Genomic DNA, 19692 nt, shown 5'->3' with positions numbered 1-19692 from the left:
CCTTAATTCAATGTTTTGATCCACTGTAAAACATCAGGGATAGTAGATAGATCAGGGCTTGAAAGCTGATACCATCTGGAAAATTGATGTCCCCTTTTTTGCCTCTTTTACCTTTCGTCTACAATTCCCTTTTTCTGCCGGGGTTAGAACATTATTGTTCCTTCTCCTGGTGGGCCTCCCATGGCTTTACCGGGGAGAACCAGTTTTTAACTGCTCACTCGTTTCCGTCATGGGCGGTCCTCCAGGAGACGCATGAAATTGCAAGGCAGCAGCACTTTCACTATTTGCAATTGTGAAATTAGGTTTTTTTTTTTTGTCGTACTTCCACCTTTCAGTTTACTTTCAGCATACTTGTCTACATTCCTGGGGTCCCCTGGTCTTATCTCATCGCTTTACGCCTCTCTTAATAGTAGGTTATCTTTATCGACCCTTTCCTATGTGACACAATGGGAGCGAGATCTTGGATCTGGTATTGAAGGGGAGAACTGGAGTAAGGCTTATACAATAGCGAAATGTTAATTCAACACTACCACCCTAGGGGTTGCTTATAAGGTGCTCCTGCGGTGGTATTGGGTCCTGACTAGGCTTGCTCACACTTATCCTGACAGCAGTGATGGAATTGTGCTCAACGTTGGGATGTCCTACATTTATACTGGTCTTGCCCAGACCTTCATCAGCTTCTGGCCCAGGGTCTTTGGCCTACTGCAGATTGTATTTCATATGACTGCCCGAAAGGATGCCCGGCTGGCTCTTTTACAGTGTTCTATACCAGGTCTCTTCGCACCCCAGCAAAAATTGCCCACATAGCTTTTTTTCTCCGCCAAGTGAGCCATTGCTCAGGTGTGGAAGACTCCATCTGTTGCTTTACAGGTAAAAACCAGAATGGCTGATCTGATCAACGATGAGCAGATGTCCATAGTGAAGAATTTGCATGCAAAGTGGAAAAGTTATTCCTCCCTGTCCATGACTAGTTATGGTCAGCTTTAACCACTTACCGCCCGCCCACCGTCAAATGACAGCGGAGTGGTGCGGCTCTCTTTCTGGGACGACATCATATGATGGCACCCCAGAGCGGCCTCTCTCGCGCGCCTGCAGAGGCATGCAGTGCAGCGATCGTGGTCGCGCCGTGTTGTTAGGACATGGCGTGACCCAAATCTTGGTAAAGAGCCAATGACGTGGCTCTTTACCCATGTGATCGGCTGTGTCCAATCAAAGCTGGTCACATGTAAATGAGGAAGTGCCGTTTATCGGCTCTCCTCGTCTCACACTGTCAGAGGCTCCTCCTCAAAGGGGAGTCTAGGACACATAATTAGGGCACTGATCATCAGTGCCCTGATTACAGAAAAGTTAAAAAACAGTGCCCATCAGTGCCCACCCTCAGTGCACACAATCAGTGTCCATAGTGCTGCAAGTCAGAGCCTGCTCATATGTGCTGCCCATCAGTGCCACCTTTCAGTGCCCATTAGTGCCGCCTATCAGTGCCCATCATCAGTTCTCATCAGTGCGGCATATTAGTACCCCCTCATAAGTGCCACCTCATCAGTGCCCATCAGTGCATCCTATCAGTGCTGCCTCATCAGCCCTCATCAGTGAAGGAGAAAAATTACTTATTTCCAAAATGTACTGACAGAAAAACTTTTTTTTTTCAAAATTTTCTGTCTTTTTTCTTTTTTTTTTTAGTAAGAAATAAAAAACCCAGCGGTGATTAAATACCACCAAAATAAAGCTCTATTTGTGTGAATAATGTCATATGGGTACAGTGTAGCATGACAAAAATTGGCCTGGGCAGGAAGGGGGTGAAAGGGCACTGTATTGAAGTGGTTAAACCTTGTTTGTACAGGTCCCGTGTCCGTGGTACTCGCCCTCTCTCTTGAGCCCCTCTCCTCTTTTTTCTCTCCTTTCTCTGTTTCCTCCTTCTCTTCATCAGTGTAGACTGTTGTACTCCAGGGTACAGAGTAATATAACCTATGATATATGCCTACATTTTAACCTGGTCCTCTATGGTCCTGGTAACAGTTTACTGTTATGTTACTTATTACGCATTGAAAGGAAAAAAGCCTAATGCGCTGCCACTGAAGTAATGATGGAATAAAGAGTGTATGGAGATAAATTAAGAAGGTAAAACATAAAAACAGATAATGACAGAATAAGCTGCCAATCCTAGTAGTGTCACCAGATACTAAAATGAATGTATAAAAAGATGAATCGGCGCGATATTCATAAATCCTACATATATCATGTATCTAGCCAATAAAAAATGAAAGAAGAAGGGTCAGATGGCGTATAATATCCTTAAAAAAGAGGATAGTCCAAATGTGTAAAAAAGTGTAATAAAAAAGGTGTAAAAAATATAATAAAATAGTAATATATCAAACATCAAAAATGCTAAATATCACATATAATAACATCAATAAATAAATATGTGACAGGTAAAAAAGAGGTGTTGGTGAATATAATGTGCAAACAAATGCAACTAAGCAATCCTATAGTGCAATAGTGAGATTGAATAATAATGAGTAGCAAATATATAAATCAATCAAACAAGTGACATATGAACTGCACAGAGTGAAAGTGCTTATATCACAAAACAGTCCATTTTCAATAATAGTGCAAAAATGCAGTAAACACAGCTTCTGTGACGGTGATGTGAGTGACATCAAGTACACTCAGCTTTAAAGTGATCGCTGGCGTGGTCAAAGCCCACAGTGAATCCAAGTGCTGATAAGAAATGGCCGCTCATCTTAGCCAAATGATTTCAGGCGTGGTAGAAAGAATATGTCTCCTGACAACTCTCAATCACAGGCACTCAAGGGGGTAGGCAATAGGATTGGTCTCCTGATAAGACTTGATCACACAGCAAATGTGGCGATGTAGATTGGCCCCATAGATGTTCACTCAAGGTACTCCACATCATATAGGTAAATAATGGAAGGGGGCTCATAGAAAATAAGACAGATGCTCCGCCGCAGTTCGCGGGATATGGATAAAAGTAGGACTTCCAGTCACGGCCGTAGACACGGAAGTGACATCACCCGGCTCCTCCCGACGCATTGCGTCACACACCTTGTGACACATCTGTCTTATTTTCTATGTAAGTTACTACTTTTTACTTTAATAAATGTTTTTACATACTGCACAATGAGCCCCCTTCCATTATTTACCTATATGATGGAGTACCTTGAGTGAACATCTATGGGGCCAATCTACTTCGCCACATTGGCTGTGTGATCAAGTCTTATCAGGAGACCAACCCTATTGCCTACCCCCTTGGGTGCCTGTGATTGAGAGTTGTCAGGAGACATATTCTTTCTACCACGCCTGAAATCATTTGGCTAAGGTGAGCGGCCATTTCTTATCAGCACTTGGATTCACTGTGGGTTTTGACCACGCCAGCGATCACTTTGAAGCTGAGTGTACTTGATGTCACTCACATCACCGTCACAGAAGCTGTGTTTACTGCATTTTTTGCACTATTATTGAAAATGGACTGTTTTGTGATATAAGCACTTTCACTCTGTGCCCTTTATATGTCACTTGTTTGATTGATTTATATACAGCTGCAAGAAAAAGTATGTGAATCCTTTAGAAATCATATGGATTTCTTCAAAAATTGGTCATAAAATGTGATCTGATCATCATCTAAGTCACAACAATAGACAATCACAGTCTGCTTAAACTAATAACACACAAAGAATGAAATGTTGCCATGTTTTTATTGAACACACCATGTAAACATTCACAGTGCAGGTGGAAAAAGTATGTGAACCCTTTGATTTAATAACTGTTGAACCTCCTTTGGCAGCAATAACTTCAACCAAACCTTTCCTGTAGTTGCAGATCAGACGTGCACAACGGTCAGGAGTAATTCTTGACCATTCCTCTTTACAGAACTGTTTCAGTTCAGCAATATTCTTGGGATGTCTGGTGTGAATCGCTTTCTTGAGGTCATGCCACAGCATTTCAATCGGGTTGAGGTCAGGACTCTGACTGGGCCACTTCAGAAGATGTATTTTCTTCTGTTTAAGCCATTCTGTTGTTGATTTACTTCTATGCTTTGGGTCATTGTCCTGTTGCAACACCCATCTTCTGTTGAGCTTCAGCTGGTAGACAGATGTCCTTAAGTTCTCCTGTAAAATGTCTTGATAAACTTGGTAATTCATTTTTCCTTCGATGATAGCAATCTGTCCTGGCCCTGACCCAGCAAAGCAGCCCCAAACCATGATGCCCCCACCACCATCCTTCACAGTTGGGGTGAGGTTTTGATGTAGGTGTGCTGTGCCTCTTTTTCGCCACACAGTGTTGTGTGTTACTTCCAAACAACTCAACTTTGGTTTCATCTGTCCACAGAATATTTTGCCAGTACTGCTGTGGAACATCCAGGTGCTCTTGTGCAAACTGTAAACATGCAGCAATGTTTTGTTTGGACAGCAGTGGCTTCCTCTGTGGTATCTTCCCATGAAATCCATTCTTGTTTTACGTATTGTAGATTCGCTAACAGGGATGTTAGCATTTGCCAGTGACTTTTGTAAGTCTTTAGCTGACACTCTAGGATTCTTCTTCACCTCATTGAGCAGTCTGCTCTGTGCTCTTGCAGTCATCTTTACAGGACGGCCACTCCTAGGGAGAGTAGCAGCAGTGCTGAACTTTCTCCATTTATAGACAATTTGTCTTACCATGGACTGATGAACAGCAAGGCTTTCGGAGATACTTTTATAACCCTTTCCAGCTTTATGCAATTCAACAATTCCTAATTGTAGGTCTTCTGAGAGCTCTTTTGTGTGAGGCATCATTCACATCAGGCAATGCTTCTTGTGAAAAGCAAACCCAGAAATGGTGTGTGTTTTTTATAGGGCAGGGCAGCTGCAACCAACACCTCCAATCTCATTGCACTCCAGTTGGCTGACATCTCACTCCAATTAGCTCTTGGAGATGTTGTTAGTCTAGGGCAGGGGTACTCAAATGTAAACTTGAAAGGTCCACTTACAAATTTTCCATTCAGTCCGAGGTCCGGAAAAGTGACCGTCAAATTCCAAATACAGAACGCCAACAACAAAAAAAGGCATTCCCCAAAACTTGCCCCCATCCAATGCAGAGCGACCATTGTGCGTGCCCCCATTAATGCAGAGTGACCATGTGCATGCCCCCATTAATGCAGAGCAACCAGTGTGCGTGCCCCCATTAATGCAGAGTGACCATGTGCGTGCCCCCATTAATGCAGAGTGACCATGTGCGTGCCCCCATTAATGCAGAGCGACCATGTGTGTGCCCCTATTAATGCAGAGCGTGTCCCCATTAATGCAGAGCGACCATGTGCGTGCCCCCATTAATGCAGATTGACCAGTGTGCGTGCCCCCATTAATGCAGAGCGACTGTGTGCGTGCCCCCATTAATGCAGAGTGACCAGTGTGTGTGCCCCCAATAATGCAGATTGACCAGTGTGTGTGCCCCCAATAATGCAGAGTGACCAGTGTGCGTGCCCCCAATAATGCAGAGTGACCAGTGTGTGTGCCCCCAATAATGCAGATTGACCAGTGTGTGTGCCCCCAATAATGCAGAGTGACCAGTGTGTGTGCCCTCAATAATGCAGAGTGACCAGTGTGTGTGCCCCCAATAATGCAGTGACCAGTGTGTGTGCCCCCAATAATGCAGAGTGAAAAGTGTTTGTGCCCCCAATAATGCAGTGACCAGTGTGCGTGCCCCCAATAATGCAGAGTGACCAGTGTTTGTGCCCCCAATAATGCAGTGACCAGTGTGCGTGCCCCCATTAATCTGGACCGCCGAAGCGGTCTGCTTCCTTCTGTCATCAGCGGGGGGGGGGGGGGTTAGAATTGAGAGGATCGGAGTGGCTGTGTTTAGCGCTGCATGATTAAAAAAAGCCGAGTACAAGTTCTTCTTACCCGATGGAGAGGATGTCCTACAAAGTCCCGCCTCCTGGACACCGGCTCCTATGATAGACGTCACCAGTGTTCTGTCTATCATAGGTAAGAGCCGGCCCAGGAGGCGGGACTTTGTAGGAAATCCTCTCCGCCGCAGAAGAACTTGTACTCGGCTTTTTGTAATCATGCAGCGCTAAACACAGCCACTCCAATCCTCCCGATCCTCTCCATTCTGTCCCCCGCTGAGACAGAAGGAAGCAGACCGCTTCGGCGGTCCAGATTTTAATCCGTGTGGGTCCGGAGGCGGCCCGGAGTCCGCCTATTGAGGACTCCGGGTCTAGGGGTTCACATACTTTTTCCACCTGCACTGTGAAAGTTTACATGGTGTGTTCAATAAAAACATGGCAACATTTCATTCTTTGTGTGTTATTAGTTTAAGCACACTGTGATTGTCTATTGTTGTGACTTAGATGATGATCAGATCACATTTTATGACCAATTTGTGCAGAAATCCATATCATTCCAAAGGGTTCACATACTTTTTCTTGCAGCTGTATTTGCTACTCATTATTATTCAGTCTCACTATTGCACTTTAGGATTGCTTAGTTGCATTTGTTTGCACATTATATTCACCAACACCTCTTTTTTACCTGTCACATATTTATTTATTGATGTTATTATATGTGATATTTAGCATTTTGGATGTTTGATATATTATTATTTTATTATATTTTTCTACACCTTTTTTATTACACTTTACACATTTGAACTATCATCTTTTTAAGGATATTATACGCCATCTGACCCTTCTTCTTTCATTTTTTATTGGCTAGATACATGATATATGTAGGATTTATGAATATAGCGCCGATTTATCTTTTTATACACTTATTACGCATTACGCTGTTTCATACCTGTTCAATGTCACCCCTGCATGCTCAAACCATGGCTTATTATAATTCTTGAAACTTCAATAAAAATACTGAAAAGGAAAAGCTGATACCTGAGTGGAACAAACAGGGAAGGTCATAGGACCTAAACCCAACCTGAGCTCCAATGGATGCAGCTGTGCGTTGTGGGTTCTGATGTCAACCGTCAGAATTCTGCTTGACTGCCCCATACAATAGATACCCACAAAAAATTCAGCTGGTGAAGGCACAGTCCGTTTAGAGCACTGAATACACTGTAAAAGGCAGGGGGTTTCTATCTGCAAAATGATTTTTTAAGCGAGGTTGACAGTTAACGACTATTGTTGTTACTGTCACCTTATGCTATGCTGTTATCCTTTAACCTCTTACAATTCTGTTTAAAGAAAAAAAAAATGAAGAAATAACATAGATGAGAGAAAATGCATTTCATGGTGTGTTTTGTGAGTGGAGGGCAGAGTTCCGATGCTTCATAGAGTTTTACGTAATGTACCACTGTGTACTGTCTTACTGATCCTTTTTTTCTTACACAATAGCGGAGAATTATATCCTGTAAATCTACACCAGACTCACTAAAAGACAAACTGAAGCGTCATTTATGCCCAGAAGAAAAATGTATACATACTAAATAGATGATTTGATATAGTACATCATTTTAAGATATTGCATCATTTTCCACAAGCAAATTGGAGCAGAAATTTATTTTTTTCCATACTAACACAAAACCTATATGGACATTTTTCATAAATTAGCCTACCCTCTAAAGTTCACTCTGAAAGCCCCTAAAGAATAATCATACTAACCATTTGTGTTTCTTCCCCGTCTAGAGTACCTGTGACAACATGCCAAACCATTCAGAAACCATTAGCCACACTGTGACGGTGCCACTGCAGGCCACACTGGGGACACTGGAGGAAATTGCCTGCTGACATTTTGAAAGCACTCTTTATTTTGTGCCAAAAGTGTAGCGGACACAGCATGGTGGTCAGAGATGGATGCCCCGGCACACCCTGGGAAAGGGACTATCATGAAAAGAGATCTGCATACTGCCAACTGTACACAGCCCTGCATGCCTGCAGTGTATACAGCACTGATCCTCATATGATGTGTGAGGAGACCCCCACACAGACACACAATGCACACCTATTGCTCTCCGTACAGCTCTGTGTGCTACGCGGGTTCAACAAGGGGTTTTTATATATAAAAAGAAAAAGAAAATAAAAATTCATACAATGGCAAAATGTATCTTGTTATTTGTGTATGGTAAAACAACTGAAAAAAATATATTGTAAAATAATAAAATGCGGACACTGGTTCACCTTCAGCCAATGATCACTGCCACATCCCTAATCAAATATAGGAAAAAATGTAAAAGGGTGTTCCTCATCTGTATCAATCCCCAAATTAGCCCCTAAAGGGGAAGCATACAGTGATAGAACCGCCAAACATGGGACTTTGGAGGCAGTGATCTCTATGGCAAAAAAATAGATAAATATAGACACAGCAGTTAAAAAGGTATAATTTTATTATCAAAATGATAAATCATTTAAAAACATGGATGCAAAATAGCATCAAAAACATAGACAATATGTAAAGTTAAAACATGAAAGTCTGAACCAAGAAATACAGTAATGGGGTCACCAAGGTCCGACATGTTTCGCCAACATGATGGGCTTCTTCGGGGACCAGTAATGAGGGTGACCTCTTTAATGGTTCTAAACATAAATAACAAAAAATTAATACATGGTACAATATTGTAGTACAATGTCGCAGGTCTGCAGAAAGATGCAGAATTGCAGTGTTTTATACATCAATTAGAGTACAACATTATACACTCACCAATAATTCAGGATTAGGGCATATAACCATTGACAATGACAGGAGTCATAGTGTGCACATACAGCCAGGAGGTAACCCAAACCCAGGTCACAGGAGACCAGGGAAATAGTGTCCTCAGAGAATAGCAGATACCGGACCGGATTTGGATCGGCAGCAGATCACATATACCAGAGGGGAGCAAATGTGAGTGCTCTTGCTTTCTCTGAATGCAAAGAAAAGGGGAAAGACAATAAGAAATATCAATGGCTAGATCTAGATACTCAAAAGTGATCTTGGCTGTGTGGCGAGATATAAAACCAAAAGAGGAAGAAAAAAATGTTGAAAGCAAGTAGGGTCCAAATGGGTAAGAAACCAATAGGACTAGATGGTGACCAAAGTTGGCAAGGGTCCAAATAGTGGGCACCCGAGCCAAAAGAGGAATCATGAATACTAGAACCATGCAAAGTACTGTGAACACTATATGGTGCTTGACAGGTAAGAGATACTAAACTCGAGGTGCAGAAAAACTGTGAAAATCCTAAAACAGAACAGTGAAAAAATAAGAAGATTTAGTGCAATATATTGCAATAAAATAAGGTGTACTGACTTTAGGGCAACTGGTGATATTTATGAGGGAGAAAGAGTAGGGTTTTGTGTAGGGGGGAAAAAAGCTTAGTCCCCAGAAGACTATTGCTAGTATAAAAACAATATATATGGTATATTAGGGTACATTACAGTATTGTTTAAATTTGTATGTATCTATGCGATTAGTGATACTCACTACTGTAGGTTATTTGTGTAGGTGACCTTAAAGGTCCTGCAGGATAGAAAATATGAATATGAACAGGAATTAGGAAGGATATATGTACAGTATCTCACAAAAGTGAGTACCCCCCTCACATTTTTGTAAATATTTTTTTATATCTTTTCATGTGACAATACTGAAGAAATGACACCTTGTTACAATGTAAAGAAGAAAGTGTACAGCTTGTATAACAGTGTAAAGTTGCTGTCCCCTCAAAATAACTCAACACACAGTCACTAATGTCTTAACCAACCGGCAACAAAAGTGAATATGTCCAAATTGGGCCCAGTTAGTGTTACAAGGTCTCAGGTGTGAATGGGGAGCAGGTGTGTTAAATTTGGTGTTATCGCTCTCACTCTCTCATACTGGTCACTGGAAGTTCAATATGGCACCTTGTGGCAAAGAACTCCCAGAGGATCTGAAAAAAAGAATTATTGCTCTACATAAAGAGGGCCTAGGCTATAAGAAGATTGCTGCTCTACATAAAGATGGCCTAGGCTATAAGAAGATTGCCAAGACCCTGAAACTGAGCTGCAGCATGGTGGCTAAGACCATACAGCAGTTTAACAGGGCAGGTTCCACTCAGAACAGGCCTCACCATGGTTGACCAAAGAACTTGAGTGCACATGCTCAGCGTCATATCCAGAGGTTGTCTTTGGGAAATAGACGTATGAGTGCTGCCAGCATTGCTGCAGACGTTGAAGGGGTGGGGGGTCAGCCTGTCAGTGCTCAGACTATACGCCGCACACTACATCAAATTGGTCTGCATGACTGTCATCTAACAAGGAAGCCTCTTCTAAAGATGATGCACAAGAAAGCCTGCACACAGTTTGCGGAATACAAGCAGATTAAGGACATGGATTACTTGAACCATGTCCTGTGGTCTGATGAGATCAAGATAAACTTATTTGGTTCAATTGGTGTCAAGTGTGTGTGGGGCAACCAGGTGAGGAGTACAAAGACAAATGTGTCTTGCCTACAGTGAAGCATGGTAGTGGGAGTGTCATGTCTGGGGCTGCATGAGTGCTGCCAGCACTGGGGAGCTAGAGTTCATTGAGGGAACCATGAATGCCAACATATACTGTGACATACTGAAGCAGAGCATGATCCCCTCCCTTCAGAGACTGAGCCGCAGGACCCAAAACACACCTCCAAGGCGACCACTGCCTTGCTAAAGAAGCTGAGGGTAAAGGTGATGGACTAGCCAAGCATGTCTCCAGACCTAAACCCTATTGAGCATCTATGGGGTAATATTAAACGGAGGGTGGAGGAGCACAAGGTCTCTAACTTCCACCAGCTTTGTGATGTCATCATGAAGGAGTGGAAGAGGACTCCAATGGCAACCTGTGAAGCTCTAGTGAACTCCATGCCCAAGAGGGTTAAGGCAGTGCTGGAAAATAAGGGTGGCCACATAAAATATTGACACTTTGGGCCCAATTTGGACATTTCCACTTAGTGTACTCACTTTTGTTGCCAGCGACTTAGACATTAATGGCTGTGTGTTGAGTTATTTTGAGGGGACAGCAAATTTACACTGTTATACAAGCTTGTACACTCACTACTTTATATTGTAGCAAAGTGTCATTTCTTCAGTGTTGTCACATGAAACGATATAATAAAATATTTACAAAAATGTGAGGGGTGTACTCACTTTTCTGAGCTACTGTATATAAAATATAATTAATTAATAAAAATTACAAGTATGGAATGGGATTTTATATTAGATAATGATAAAAAAAAGTATTAAATAAGTAAAAAATAATAGTGGTAAAGGCAGAAGTAGAAAAACGGGAAATAAACATTTTATTGTACATTGCACCTTATCCATGAGCCAATGCAAAGTATGCCCACAGAACTTATAATTATTCCTGTAGCTGGTATCTGCTGTGTGGTATTAGTCAGGAGGTAGGCGGAGTCAGCGTGCTGAGCCTTGTGATTCACTGACACTGCCGGCCTTACTTAACCCCAGCTAAGATGGCCGCCCATGAGGCCTGAGGAAGGAGCATGCATGAACAAAGCGCCATTTTGACCAGGCCCACTGCTGCCTCTCCATCTCCCTGGTGATACTAGGATGACTGCTACTGCGCCCACTGTCCTGGAGCCCCAGAATCCACTGGCGCAGTCGGCAACATAGGACATGGCAGATGACAGCCCTTTATCCGGACTTCGGTAGACATCATGGCTCTATCTACAAGCTTTTATTTTCTTCCACATGTGAGTGTATCTCTATTAAATGTGTACCTTCTTACCAACTACTGCACTTAGAGTGGCGCCGCTTGTTCTTATCTCCTCTGACCCACAGAACTGCTTCTGACTCTGACAGCTGGCTGCCCCTCCAGCACAGTGCTTTCCATCAGTACATACAGACTATATACCCTGAACATTTACATATATTTACATGCATATATCCACATGCATCAATATGTACTGATCATCATAATACTTGTCTGTTGAGCGCTGTAGAGGGGAGAACTGGAGGGGAGAACTGTAGGGGGGAGGGGGGTGGTGACATAAATTGTACAAATATATCTCTCCTTTTTAGCAACTCTTCTGGGAAGGCTGTCCACAAGGTATAGGAGTGTGTCTATAGAAATGATTGACCATTCTTCCAGAAGTGCATTTGTGAGGTCAGGCACCAATGTTGGACGAGAATGCCTGGCTCGCAGCCTCCGCACAAAATTCATCCCAAAGGTGTTCTATTGGGTTGAGGTCAGGACTCTATGCAGGCAAGTCCAGTTCCTCCACCCCAAACTTGCTCATCCATTTCTTTATGGACATTGCTTTTTGCACTGGTCCAGATCATTTAGTGGAGGGGGGATTATGGTGTGGGGTTGTTTTTTTATTGGTTGAGCTTGGCCCCTTAGTTCCAATGAAGGGAACTCTTTGGGGATGGCCCTTCCTGTTCCCTAATGACTGCGCACCATTGCACAAAGCAAGGTCCATAAAGACATGGATGAGCGAGTTTGGGGTGGAGGAACTTGACTGACCTCAACCCGATAGAACACCTTTAGGATGGATTTGAGTGCAGACTTCAAACCAGGCCTTCTCGTTTACCATCAATGCTTGACCTCACAAGTGTGCTTCTGGAGGAAAGGTCAAACATTACCATAGTCACACTCCTAAACCTTGTGGACAGCCTTCCCAGAAGACTTGAAGCTGTTATAGCTGCAAAGGCTGGGCCACCTCAATACTGAACCCTAGGTCCCAATACTTTTGGTAATATAATGTCCTAAATATCTGACATGCTGGTTGTACCCAAGTTAATCGATGGATCAGTTTGGTTACATTCAGCCTGCCCATACACGGTTCGAATCTTGGCCAGTCCCTGCTGAACCGGCTGAGATTAGAAATGTCTATGGCTGCCCTAAAAGTGGTTCTAAAGGCTCATCGTTTTTTTACCTTCATGCATTCTGTGCATGAAGGTAAAAAAACCTGCTCCGAGCAGCCCCTTTCCCAATACTTACCCAGGCGACACCACAATCGAGCAATGTGTATGAGAACCTCGTCTCTCTGGGGACTCTCACTCCTCATTAGCTGAGGCAGAAGTGGGAGCAATCAATCAAAACCAGTGAGCGAATGAGATGAGAGAGGGGGTGGGGTTTATCCATGGCTTTGCGTGTGAATGGACACGCAGAGCAGCAGCTGGGGAGTGAGCCTGCTTGGGTGCCCCCATAGCAAGCTGCTTACTGTAGGGGCATTCGATAGGGGGGGATGAGAGCTGCTCTGTGCAAACCACTGCACAGTGCAGGTAAATTGCTATTTTAAAAAAGAATTGATATCACTTTAAATTCACCTTTATAAAACAAAATAATAAGCGCACATATTTTTTGCAGGAAAAAAAAAAGTGAATTCATAAATTTTTATTGCACATGAGCCTGCAAAGCAATGCACTCACACCCAGTGGATTGCAGAAGCATTGACAGGTTTCTGCAAATGCCTCCTCCAGCTCCCTGTTACTGAGCTGGAGGAAGTGTCTGGCATGGCAGATGGGACTTGTAGTTCATTCATTCACAGATCTCTATGAATGAAAGACACAGGTGTGTGTGTGTGTGTGAAGTCTAGTGCATAAGACTGACTGAACAAACATTTCACATACATTATGTGTTTAGAAGTCTGCCTGGAGTTCAGCTTTAAAAACATCATTTTTGAAGACTAACCACAAGTAGCCAACAACTAAAAATAGGAAATGCCCTGAATGCTTCTAGTCTAGTCTCTAATGATTCAGCCATGTTAATTCTGGTCACTACCTACAAATGTCACTGGCTTGTCTGAAAAGATCATGGGTGCCAATACAAGATTGTTACCATGGTGACACATGCACAAGCAGGACTTGTGTGACCCCATAGGCAAGACATAAGGGACGGTATGACATTTTCAGGACAAGCAGTGTTTGCCTTGAGTCACGTCTTTATGTACATTTATTGCAGAAATATGAAATATACATGCAAGGTAAGGCATATATATCACTGTTGGCTAAATAAAAAGAGTTGTTTCAATCCTGCAGTACATGTAAAACAAAACAACAAAGGTACCTTTCATCTGTGTCTATAATATAAGCTTTCTGTGTTTTGAGAGTATTGGTTTCTGTATTTATTGGTTTATACGCTCTTATTGATCGTGAAAATATTGACCTTGTAGTTTTGGCTGCATCACTGCCAGAAAATTGCATACCCAAAGGAAATGCAGAAAAAAAAAAAAGCAAATGAAAAACAACAACTCACCAAAAAGAAACAACAACTGAGTGTGTTATATTGAAACCAACCCCTAACTCTGAAATGTACCCTTAAAGTAGAGCTATAGGCAAAACTTTTTAAAAAAATTTTGGATGGAGCAAGGGAGGGATTTAACCCTGGTCAGATTTTTTTTTTCGCCATTTGTGTCCCATTGTGGAGATTTCCCTTCTCTTCCTGTCCTATAGCCAAACAGGAAGTGAGAGGAAATCCTTGCAAATTAAGGGAATTTCTTGGGGACCCCTAGGTCACTTGAACTAGTGTCCCCATTGGAAGATTTCCCCACTGTTACTTTTCTGGGAACAACTCAAAATTTGGGATTTTCTTTTACTTTCAACGATAACGGAACAGAACAAATGGAGACGGGGAATTTCTCTAACGGGGGCACAGACAGCAAACAAAACTGACAGTTATTCTAAACCCTCTCCACTCTGTCCAAAAATAAAAAAAGATTTGCCCTTAGTTATACTTTAAAGCTGAACTCTGGGTATCTCTAAAATTTCCCTCCTCTGTACACTACAATGGTTAAATGGTCATTTTTAGGGTTGAGCGAACACCTAGATGTCCGTGTTCGACGGGTTCGGCCGAACTTTAAAAAAAAGTCCGGGTCCGTGTCCCGGACTTTTACCGAACTTTTCCCGGACACCGAACCCCATTGAAGTCAATGGGGACCCGAACTTTAAGGCACTAAAATGGCTCTAAAACACCAAAGGAAAGGGCTAGAGTGCTGCAAATGGCAGCAAAACGTAATTAAGAGCATGGCAAGTGCTCTGCAAACAAATGTGGATAGGGAAATAACTTAAAACAACAAAAAAAAAACAGAAAAATAAAACAATGTTCTTCTTCATCTCTGAAGGACGAGGCCCATATGGAGTAGGAGGGAGGTTGAGGTGGTGGTGGATGTGGCGGTGACATAGGCGTGCGCACAGGGTGTGCTGGGTGTGCCTGGGCACACCCTAATCACCTAGGGCACATAGCATTGCCAGTGAGGAGATGGGAAAGATCTCCCTGGGACCTGCTCTGCTCTATTTCTCCTTGCCTACAGGTACATGGCCCCGATACATTACTCTCCCTGCTGGCAAACACATGCATGTGTATTTCAACTTTGGGGTGCACACCTTAATGCAATAGGCTGCGCACACCTATGGGCGGTGTAGGTGGAAGCGGCGGTGGAGGAGGACCAGGGCCGGATTAACAGCATCATGGGCTTGGTGCTGAGGATTTTGAAGGGCCTTAAGGGCCGTGCCTTGCCATGCACCCAGAGGAGGAAGGGTGCAGCCATGCATGCCTAATTCAACATGGGATGCTGTCTCTGAAGCCCATAAACACATCCATGCATCGCCAACTGTCCCTCCTTGTCCGGCCTTCACGCTGTGTGGGGAGGTTCTGAGGGTGCTGCCTGGGGAAGCGAGCATAGAAGCCAGACTTCTGTGTTTACAAGTGACAGAAGAGCGGTAACAGTGAATATGGCCAACCCGGGGCCTATATAAAAGGTAGGGGCCTGGAGCTGCAGCTCCAATAGCCCCTACATTAATCTGGCCCTGAGGAGGAGGACGAGGTAGCCAACACTGCTTCTTTTCAAAAATTTTAAATGAGGGTACACCCCAAAAGAGTGAGAAAGAGCAAAAATGGAACAATGGGTGGGTAAGGTCGGTATCCATTGCTATTCTGCATAAGGTACGGAAAAGTCCCGTGGGATCCATGCCTGGTTCATTTTAATGAACGTGAGCTTGTCCACATTGTCTCTGGACAGGCGGCTGCGCTTGTCTGTTATAACGCCCCCAGCCGTGCTAAATACCCGTTCAGATAATACACTGGCTGCAGGGCACGCCAGCACCTCCAAGGCGTAAAGGGCAAGCTCAAGCCATGTGCCCAATTTGGAGACCCAGAAGTTGAAGGGGGCAGACCCGTCATTCACTACATGTAGGCGTGTGCACACATACTGCTCCACCATGTTGGTAAAATGCTGCCTCCTGCTAAGACGTTCCATCTGAGCTGCTGGTGCTGCTGTTTGTTGTGGCGTGCTGACAAAGCTTTTCCACATTTCGGCCATGCTAACCCTGCCTTCTGAGGTGCTGGCGGTGCCCTGGTTGCGTTGGCGACCTCCTCCTCCTCCTCCTCTGCCTTGTGCTTCCACTGTGGCCCCGCTGTCAGATGGGAATGCCAGCAGCATGGCGTCTACCAGCGTGCGCTTGTACTCGCGCATCTTGCGATCGCGCTCCAGTGAGTGAATTAAGGACGGTACGTTGTCCTTGTAACGGGGATCCAGCAGCGTGGCCACCCAGTAATCAGCACAAGTTAGAATGTGGGCAACTCGGCGGTCGTTGTGGAGACACTGCAGCATGTAATCGCTCATGTGTGCCAGGCTGCCCAGAGGCAACGAAAGGCTGTCCTCTGTGGGAGGTGTATCGTCCGTGTCCTCTGTATCCCCCCAGCCACGCACCAGTGATGGCCATGAGCTGGCCTGGGTGCCACCCTGCTGTGAACATGGTTCCATCTCCTCCTCCAGCTCCTCCTCCTCCTCATCCTCCTCATCCTCCAGAACTGTGCCCCTGCTGGACAATTGCGTCCCTGGCGTTTGCGTGTGCAGGAACCCACCCTCGGAGCCCCTTGCGAATGACTGCCCTGAAAGCCTTGGAAATGTTACCTCTTCATCCTCCTCCTCCTCCTCATCCTGTGCCACATCCTCTTCCATCATCGCCCGAATTGTTTTTTCAAGGAGGCATAGAAGTGGGATAGTTAAGCTGAGAACGGCGTCATTGCCACTGGCCATGTTGGTGGAGTACTCAAAACAGCGCAACAAGGCACACAGGTCTCGCATGGAGGCCCAGTTAAATTAAATAGCGGAATAGAAAATATGATCCAAAAAAAGTGTATGTATATCACACGTACACAACCACACTGGGCCCCAATTACTATTGTTTGTACCCCTAAAAGGCTAGATGAGGAGTAGGGGGAGTATGGAACAGGCAGCACCCTCAAACCTTCAGAAGTATGAGATGAACCCCAACAACTTGGAAAGGTGGATCTCTCTCACACGTACCGACACAGACTATCCCGCAATTCAATTGATCCTCAAAGGTTTTTATTGAATAGCGGAATAGGAAATATGATCAAAAAAAGTGTATGTATCTCGCACGTACACAACCACACTAGGCCCCAATTACTATTGTTTGTACCCCTAAAAGGCTAGATGAGGAGTAGGGGGGGTATGGAACAGGCAGCACCCTCAAACCTTCAGAAGTATGAGATGAACCCCAACAACTTGGAAAGGTGGATCTCTCTCACACGTACCGACACAGACTATCCCCCAATTTAACTGATCCCCAAAGGTTTTTGATTAAATAGCGGAATAGAAAATATGATCCCAAAAAAGTGTATGTATATCACACGTACACAACCACACTAGGCCCCAATTACTATTGTTTGTACCCCTAAAAGGCTAGATGAGGAGTAGGGGGAGTATGGAACAGGCAGCACCCTCAAACCTTCAGAAGTATGAGATGAACCCCAACAACTTGGAAAGGTGGATCTCTCTCACACGTACCGACACAGACTATCCCGCAATTCAATTGATCCTCAAAGGTTTTTATTCAATAGCGGAATAGGAAATATGATCAAAAAAAGTGTATGTATCTCGCACGTACACAACCACACTAGGCCCCAATTACTATTGTTTGTACCCCTAAAAGGCTAGATGAGGAGTAGGGGGAGTATGGAACAGGCAGCACCCTCAAACCTTCAGAAGTATGAGATGAACCCCAACAACTTGGAAAGGTGGATCTCTCTCACACGTACCGACACAGACTATCCCCCAATTTAACTGATCCCCAAAGGTTTTTGATTAAATAGCGGAATAGAAAATATGATCCAAAAAAAGTGTATGTATATCACACGTACACAACCACACTAGGCCCCAATTACTATTGTTTGTACCCCTAAAAGGCTAGATGAGGAGTAGGGGGGGTATGGAACAGGCAGCACCCTCAAACCTTCAGAAGTATGAGATGAACCCCAACAACTTGGAAAGGTGGATCTCTCTCACACGTACCAACACAGACTATCCCCCAATTTAACTGATCCCCAAAGGTTTTTGATTAAATAGCGGAATAGAAAATATGATCCCAAAAAAGTGTATGTATATCACACGTACACAACCACACTAGGCCCCAATTACTATTGTTTGTACCCCTAAAAGGCTAGGAGTAGGGGGAGTATGGAACAGGCAGCACCCTCAAACCTTCAGAAGTATGAGATGAACCCCAACAACTTGGAAAGGTGGATCTCTCTCACACGTACCAACACAGACTATCCCCCAATTTAACAGATCCCCAAAGGTTTTTGATTAAATAGCGGAATAGAAAATATGATCCAAAAAAAGTGTATGTATATCACACGTACACAACCACACTAGGCCCCAATTACTATTGTTTGTACCCCTAAAAGGCTAGGAGTAGGGGGAGTATGGAACAGGCAGCACCCTCAAACCTTCAGAAGTATGAGATGAACCCCAACAACTTGGAAAGGTGGATCTCTCTCACACGTACCAACACAGACTATCCCCCAATTTAACTGATCCCCAAAGGTTTTTGATTAAATAGCGGAATAGAAAATATGATCCCAAAAAAGTGTATGTATATCACACGTACACAACCACACTAGGCCCCAATTACTATTGTTTGTACCCCTAAAAGGCTAGGAGTAGGGGGAGTATGGAACAGGCAGCACCCTCAAACCTTCAGAAGTATGAGATGAACCCCAACAACTTGGAAAGGTGGATCTCTCTCACACGTACCAACACAGACTATCCCCCAATTTAACTGATCCCCAAAGGTTTTTGATTAAATAGCGGAATAGAAAATATGATCCCAAAAAAGTGTATGTATATCACACGTACACAACCACACTAGGCCCCAATTACTATTGTTTGTACCCCTAAAAGGCTAGGAGTAGGGGGAGTATGGAACAGGCAGCACCCTCAAACCTTCAGAAGTATGAGATGAACCCCAACAACTTGGAAAGGTGGATCTCTCTCACACGTACCAACACAGACTATCCCCCAATTTAACTGATCCCCAAAGGTTTTTGATTAAATAGCGGAATAGAAAATATGATCCCAAAAAAGTGTATGTATATCACACGTACACAACCACACTAGGCCCCAATTACTATTGTTTGTACCCCTAAAAGGCTAGGAGTAGGGGGAGTATGGAACAGGCAGCACCCTCAAACCTTCAGAAGTATGAGATGAACCCCAACAACTTGGAAAGGTGGATCTCTCTCACACGTACCAACACAGACTATCCCCCAATTTAACTGATCCCCAAAGGTTTTTGATTAAATAGCGGAATAGAAAATATGATCCCAAAAAAGTGTATGTATATCACACGTACACAACCACACTAGGCCCCAATTACTATTGTTTGTACCCCTAAAAGGCTAGGAGTAGGGGGAGTATGGAACAGGCAGCACCCTCAAACCTTCAGAAGTATGAGATGAACCCCAACAACTTGGAAAGGTGGATCTCTCTCACACG

The 19692-nt window shown here is 43.9% G+C and overlaps 1 protein-coding gene across 2 annotated transcripts in view; it reads left to right on the top strand.

Annotated features, from left to right (window-relative positions):
* The window catches only part of ASIC2 (acid sensing ion channel subunit 2), a 1163119-nt gene extending 1155075 nt beyond the window's left edge, over positions 1 to 8044 (top strand). For both annotated transcript variants that reach the window (XM_082271615.1, XM_082271614.1), the window contains exon 10: positions 7631 to 8044. In XM_082271615.1, coding sequence (XP_082127741.1) covers positions 7631 to 7732 — 102 coding nt within the window. In that variant the 3' untranslated portion in view covers positions 7733 to 8044. The remainder of the gene's footprint in view (positions 1 to 7630) is intronic.
* Positions 8045 to 19692: the final 11648 nt, after the last annotated feature.

Source organism: Pelophylax lessonae (assembly GCF_965119305.1).
Source record: "Pelophylax lessonae genome assembly, chromosome: 11".
NCBI classification, from domain to species: Eukaryota; Metazoa; Chordata; class Amphibia; order Anura; family Ranidae; genus Pelophylax; species Pelophylax lessonae.
The sequence above is the reverse complement of the archived record's forward strand: the minus strand, read 5'-3'. Positions and strand labels throughout refer to the sequence as shown.